General features: G+C 40.8%; 1 protein-coding gene across 1 annotated transcript; it reads left to right on the forward strand.

Moving 5' to 3' along the window:
* Positions 1–4,185: 4,185 nt before the first annotated feature.
* LOC134848701 (uncharacterized) lies at positions 4,186–5,650 on the forward strand. The gene is made up of 2 exons (XM_063866215.1): positions 4,186–4,664; positions 5,187–5,650. The coding sequence occupies exons 1-2, from the start codon at positions 4,394–4,396 to the stop codon at positions 5,648–5,650; spliced, it is 735 nt and encodes a 244-aa protein (XP_063722285.1). The 5' UTR covers positions 4,186–4,393.
* Positions 5,651–6,244: the final 594 nt, after the last annotated feature.

The raw sequence follows: 6,244 nt of genomic DNA on the forward strand, positions 1-6,244 counted from the left end.
GCGTCACTCGACAGATCAATATGTCTTGATCATTCGATTTGGACTGAAAGATGGATGTAAAGTGTATGGTTGCCAAAAAGACTATATATTTTGCCTAATGGTAACATTGGTAGGAAGTACGTTGACCTCTTGACACTTGAACTGAAGCTTCTTTCTACCACTGCTGATTCCACTTCAGAAAGAGTGCTGGTGATGAGTCGTGTTTTGTTACAAAGATATCCAATGATCAAAGCATCAAAAGACATTCGAACACTTATTGGAGGGCGCATTGAAGACTTGAAGGAAAACAAATTCGACAAGTTGTTGGCGGAAGCAGTGAGATGTGGCAAAAAGAAACAAATAAATCAAGATGGTTTGGACGACAAACATGTCTCGAAAGTGTTTGCTTCATTAATGATGAAAGGCAAAGTGAGAAGCGCTATGCGGTGACTCTCGGAGAGAGCATGCGGGGTGTGCTTGATCCGATCCAAGAGGAGAAGAAAGTTGTCACCGTTTTAGAGACTTTGAAGTCAAAGCATCCAGAGCCACACAAGTCACGTCTCTCTTCGCAATTGCAAGTGCCAGTTTTATCCAACTTTGAAGATGTTATAATCAGTTCTGCTTCCATTGAAAAGACGACACGTTCTTTGCAGGGCAGCTCGGGAGCTTCGAAAACAGATTCTGAACATTGGCAGATGGTTTTATTACGTCATGGGGCTCACAGATCACACTTGAGAGACGAAGTTGCAACTCTCGCCACAAAAATGTGCAATCGATCCTTACCATGGTCGAAAAAGCGAGTACTTGTTTCTGGAAGATTGATAGCGCTTCATAAATGTCCTGGCGTGCGACCTATTGGCATAGGTGAGTGTCTACGGAGAATAATGTGACCTTGACGAAACATGTTCGACTGATCAATTAGCTTGTGGGCTGAAAGCTGGCGTTGAAAGCTGGCGTTGAAGGAAGGTCCCGCCTTCGGTTAGTTTCCAGAGCCTTCCAAAAGTTTTCTGATTGTCGATAAACAATATGCTGAAGAAGCGCATCTCATATTTGACAAGTACTCGATTACTATAGTGGAAGGGAAGAGGTTTTTGGGCGGTTTCATTGGAGACGGAAATGAGAGGGACATCTACCTGAAAAAGGAAGAACTTGAATGTGTAGACAAAATTGAGAAACTTTCTTTTGTGGCAAAAACAGATTCCTAATGTGCTTTATCAGGACTGACTAAGTCCCTACAAGCGGAATGGAATTTTTCCCATCGTGTTTTGGGTGGTTCTAGTCAGCTTTTTCAACCGCTAGAGAACCTTCTGATGGAGAAATTCTTACCTGCGATACTTGGAACTTCGTCGATTTCCTCAATGGAGAGACGTCTCTTTTGTTTGCCAGCAAGAAAGGGTGGCCCTGGAGTGTCTAACCCAACCAGTTTCGCTGATGAGTCTTACAACATGTCACGGGAAGCAGTTACGGTTCTTTATGATGCAATTTTTGATCAGTACGGTTTTCCCATGAAGACCACAGAAAGCAAATGTCTCGATCGCGGAAAAAACATCATCAAATAATGGAAGAAAAACATGAAGAGTTGTTGGGGGAGTTATTGAATGAGCTACCAGCAGACCAAGTTCGCGCAGTAAAAAGAATCATTGAAGGAAGTTTGTCTGCCTGGCTGACAGCGTTACCGATTGCTGCAGAAAACTTTGATCTTTCGGAAGTGGAGTTTTGGGATGCATTGAGTGTCCGTTATAACAAAAATTTGAACGCTTCGCCAATTTTTTGTGATAGTTGTCAGTCACCATTCACCCTACGGCGTGCGTTAGCGTGCAAAAAGGTGGTCTCTTAACTTTACGGCACAATGAGATTAGGGATGCTGGGGGCGACTTAGCTTCTTTAGTGTGGAAGGATGTACAGAGAGAGCCTGTAAATAGAGAATACAACCCGCAAGATGAGACACCCGCATTAATTGCAGATTTGTTTTGTCGTGGAGCTTATGTTAGACAGGGAGGAGCGCCTTTTGATTTTCGTGTCTCTGACACCGACGCCATCTACTATCAGAACAGAAGCAGAGGTTGAGAAAAAGACATAATTTTCAAACGCGTGTCAGGAAAGACATATGTCTTTCACTCCTCTTGTGTCTGTTGATGGGATGCTCGCTCCAGAACTTGCTAATTTCCTTCGAAGAATAGGAGAAGCATTATCTATCAAGTGGGAGAAACCCTATAGTAAAACTATGAACTGGGTGAAGTGCCGGCTGTCTTTTGCCGTGCTCCGTGCTTCCAGTGTGTGCTTCCGAGGCACAAGGACTAAGTGGAGGAGTCTTGGCTCAGACCATGTTTTATTACCCTAGAGAAATATTTATGGATGTCCTACAATGAAGAGAAATTGGCTAGCTATGTGCAAACTCTGCTAGTAATGTAAAACGTGGACCTAAACGAAACAAAAATGTTGAAAAAATGAACCAAATAGATAATTGCCTGATTTCATTCATTATAAAAAATTATAATCGATTATAATTGTATCGAAAAATAGACGAATAATTAATCGATTATAATTGATTATAATGGATTATAATTAATTATAATTTGATTTAAAAAAGAGAGATTATTATCGATTATTAATTGACTAAAATCAATTTTTTCTCAATTTTAGTGAGACTGGTACTAAAATCGTAATATAATCGATTAATAACGCTTGAAATTGGATGCGGGTATGCATAAAATGTTCATTGCTTTGGTATTATTGAAATATTATTTTTCAGATTAGCTAACAAAAGCTGATATTTTTCAGTTTCTCTGCTCTTCACCCATTCTGCGCTTAGACCATTCTGCTTATTGACTGGCCACCATCATAGATTGATTTTAAACTGAGGGGCAAATTAACATTTATCAAAAGCTGCTATACTTTTTTCTTCAAATTTGATCAAATTGGTCCCCAAGATTGTGAAATATCTTTCCACAATTTGCAGAAAGAAAAACGCCGAGTTATTGGAATGATCACATATTACTTCAGGACGAGGAAGAATGGTTTCTGTGACAGAGAACTACAAAAAATTTACAGCTGACGGAATTTTTTTTGCAAAATTTAACTGCAATCGGCAAGTTTAACAAATAAACCCGGGTCGAGGCCCGCGACTTTTGTAGATCCATAGCCCGGACAGGGTTTTGGAATATACCGTATCTCGGTCTCACTAGTCAAAAAATTAGTCGCGGAAAGAGTGTGGAAATATCGTACTTCGATCTCGAAAATTAGTCGCAGAATGGTCAAAAACTAGTCGCGACATGGTATCTCGGTCGCGATAGTCGAAAAAAGGGTCGCAGAAAGAGCCTGGAAATGATGTATATTTATTGGTCTTGACAGTTAGTTGCGGCAGGGTCATAAATTTAGTCGCGGTATTGTTAAAAAATTGTCGCGGCATTGTCAAAAAATTTGTCGCGGCATGGTCAAAAAACTCTGTCGCGGCGTAGAGCTCGACTAGATGCAGCAAACGTCAGCTAGCGATTCTTTATGTTTGTGATCATATACAAGACCGTCTCAAGAAAGCCTACAAATGGTCCAATATCAACTATAAGCGTTTTAAGGCTACGGAAAAATTGCAGTCAAAAACAAAACGCTAGGAAATAATCACGCCAAACGGGTAGTTCAACATTTCAACTACTCAAATATATCAAACAGTCATATATCAAACAGTCAAATTGATTGACAAACAGCAAATTTTTCCTTAAAAGTTAAAACTATTACAACAAGCAAAACTGTAGAACAAAAAGAAATTGCAATTTCAGCACATTGAAAAACACCCGGGTTGACAAAAAATGCTTATCATATACTATTTCATATTATGAAAAAAATGCCTTAGGTTGCGCCGGTTCCGATGGTGTTTTGAGTCGCGCCGGTCGCGGTGGTTTTTTTTCAGTCGCGCCGGTCGCGGTGGTTTTTTTTAGTCGCGCCGGTCGCGGTGATTTTTTTTCAGTCGCGCCGGTCTTCAATTGCCAAGTTTGAGTCGCGCCGGTCTTTTCTTAAGTCGCGGACCTTGACCCGGGCAAGTCTGTTGTCAGTTTATTTAACCAATTATGAGTAGCTGAAAATCCAATTTGGCGCCACTTCATTATCGCTCATTGGTGCTCTAGTTTGTTCAGCCCATAAATTGATTGGTACATTCTCGAACTCTCTGTAATTTCGCCCGAAAAACATATTTACTTTTGAAAACTTGGCTGTTATGGACCTTATCAACGTTTCTAATTAGCTCTATTTCACTTATAGTCTAAATTACCAAGATATCATTATAGTACTTGAGACAAGCGAGGAAAAACTCGATTGCTTCTCACCTTTCTTACGTTCTTCAAGACTTTTGGTAAAAAGTTTTCCAAATAATCTCTAGTAGCAGTTTTCAATCGCTGCTATAAAGTTTATCGACAGAACAGAAATGAATCAATTTGACTTCTATAGCGAGGGAGTGTTTCCCACAAACACGACATTTAGCGCAGACATAAGTTTCAAGCCGGATGTGAATATGATCACAGTTGTCGGCAACATGGTCTTGTCGGCTCTCTGCATTGCTACCCAACTGGTCATCATCTGTGTCTCTGTGGGGCTAGAGGGAGACTTTTCGGCCAGGAATCTCATCGGCTTCCAGGCCTGCTGCGAGATTCTGAAGCGACTCGCGAGTGTCCATTTTGCGTCTTGTCTCATTCATAGTTAGTTCAGAACAAAAATTGTTTTCTCAAAGATCATCATGAAAGTTATCTGAGACAAAACTTGTCGCCAAGTCAATTCTCCTATTTAAGAGGGCGATCTCAATTTTTAATTAGTTAACTGATTCGAATCACTTTTTACGTAGAAACTGAAATAAATTCATGATGTTATTCAAAGACATGATCCTCTTTAAACGCAATGAAAATAAAAAATGCGCACCCTACTCTCTCAATTCTGATTCTTATACTATTCTCATTTAAAAAATTTCACTAGAAATTGTCAAAAAGTAAAAACGAAAATGTGTGACAGTGACTGATGCATTGTTTGGATTTATTCGGGCAATCTCTTCCCTTAAAGTACTTTAATCCGCGCCCCCAAATGTGTGCATGCGTCTGTGTGCTTTTTTCCCTTGGTAATTCAAAGTTTTGGCATTTTAATTGGTTGCATAACTCTGGAAAGTTTCCATCCACTTTCCAGAGGGAGATAATGTGTAGTAGATCCAGGTTTCTTTTGTTGTTTTCCAGCACATCGCTTCTGTTCCTTCACCCGGAGTCTCATCCAGTGCAAGTTCATGATCTATCTGCCCTCACTGCTCTTTGTCATCCCAGACTGGATGAACCTTCTGGTGTCTCTGGACCGCATCATCGCAGTCAGTCCACACAGTGCGTTCTGGTACAAACAAAACTGCACGCGAAATGCCGCCTGGATTCCGATTGTACTGATGACGTCACTCGTGTCGGTGGTGATGTTTCCGAGACTCATTTTCGGCTCCATTTCCGAGGACGGGTCTGTGTGTCGTGTGGAAACTGGGGAGTTTCTGTTGATGACGGCTACTGAGACCATGTATGTGGGTCTTGCGGCGTCCATCTACGTGGCTATCTGTAATGTCATCCTCATTGCTCTGATGAAGATGAGACCTAGACAGTCTCGAAATGAGAAATCGGTGCGTATTCACCACTGTAAATTTCAGAGACAAACTTCGCAATGAATATAGCATTTATACTCCCGGGAAAACTTCCATAGACCAAAAGAGCTTGTCATGCAATTCCAAAACCTATATCTATGGAAAAATGCCTGTAATAAAATTTCGTTAGGGCGACAATTCGTAACAGGCGGCAATTTGTATCAGGCGACAACGTGTAACATGCCACAATTTGTACCAATGCATTGACAAGTAGAATACGCTTGCTCCACTGCGCTCACATCAGGCACGAGAGAAGTCATTACGAGACCAAACTGTGCGCCGAATTTTGTGTCTGTAGGTCAGTGGAACCCAGGGACAAGTCTTTAAACATGTTCCAAAATATAAGTCGAAATAACATGCAACATTTTATTGGATTCCGCGTATAAAGACCTGTAACGTAAATTTTGTCGGCATTATTTGTTTTGTCACCGATTCCGCAGCAAGCGATTATAGCTGCTTGTTTTGAATTCCACGACTGTAAACGGATTCTGCAAGTTATCCGTGGATTCCGCAAATGTAAGTGCAAACCGCAAATGTAGGCGGATTACGCAAATTTTAACTGCTTACTGCAATTCTGTATTTTACTGAAGCAAACCAATTTGCTTATGAACGATTAAA

The sequence above is a fragment of the Symsagittifera roscoffensis genome, chromosome 6 (assembly GCF_963678635.1).
Source record: "Symsagittifera roscoffensis chromosome 6, txSymRosc1.1, whole genome shotgun sequence".
Classification (NCBI taxonomy): domain Eukaryota; kingdom Metazoa; phylum Xenacoelomorpha; order Acoela; family Convolutidae; genus Symsagittifera; species Symsagittifera roscoffensis.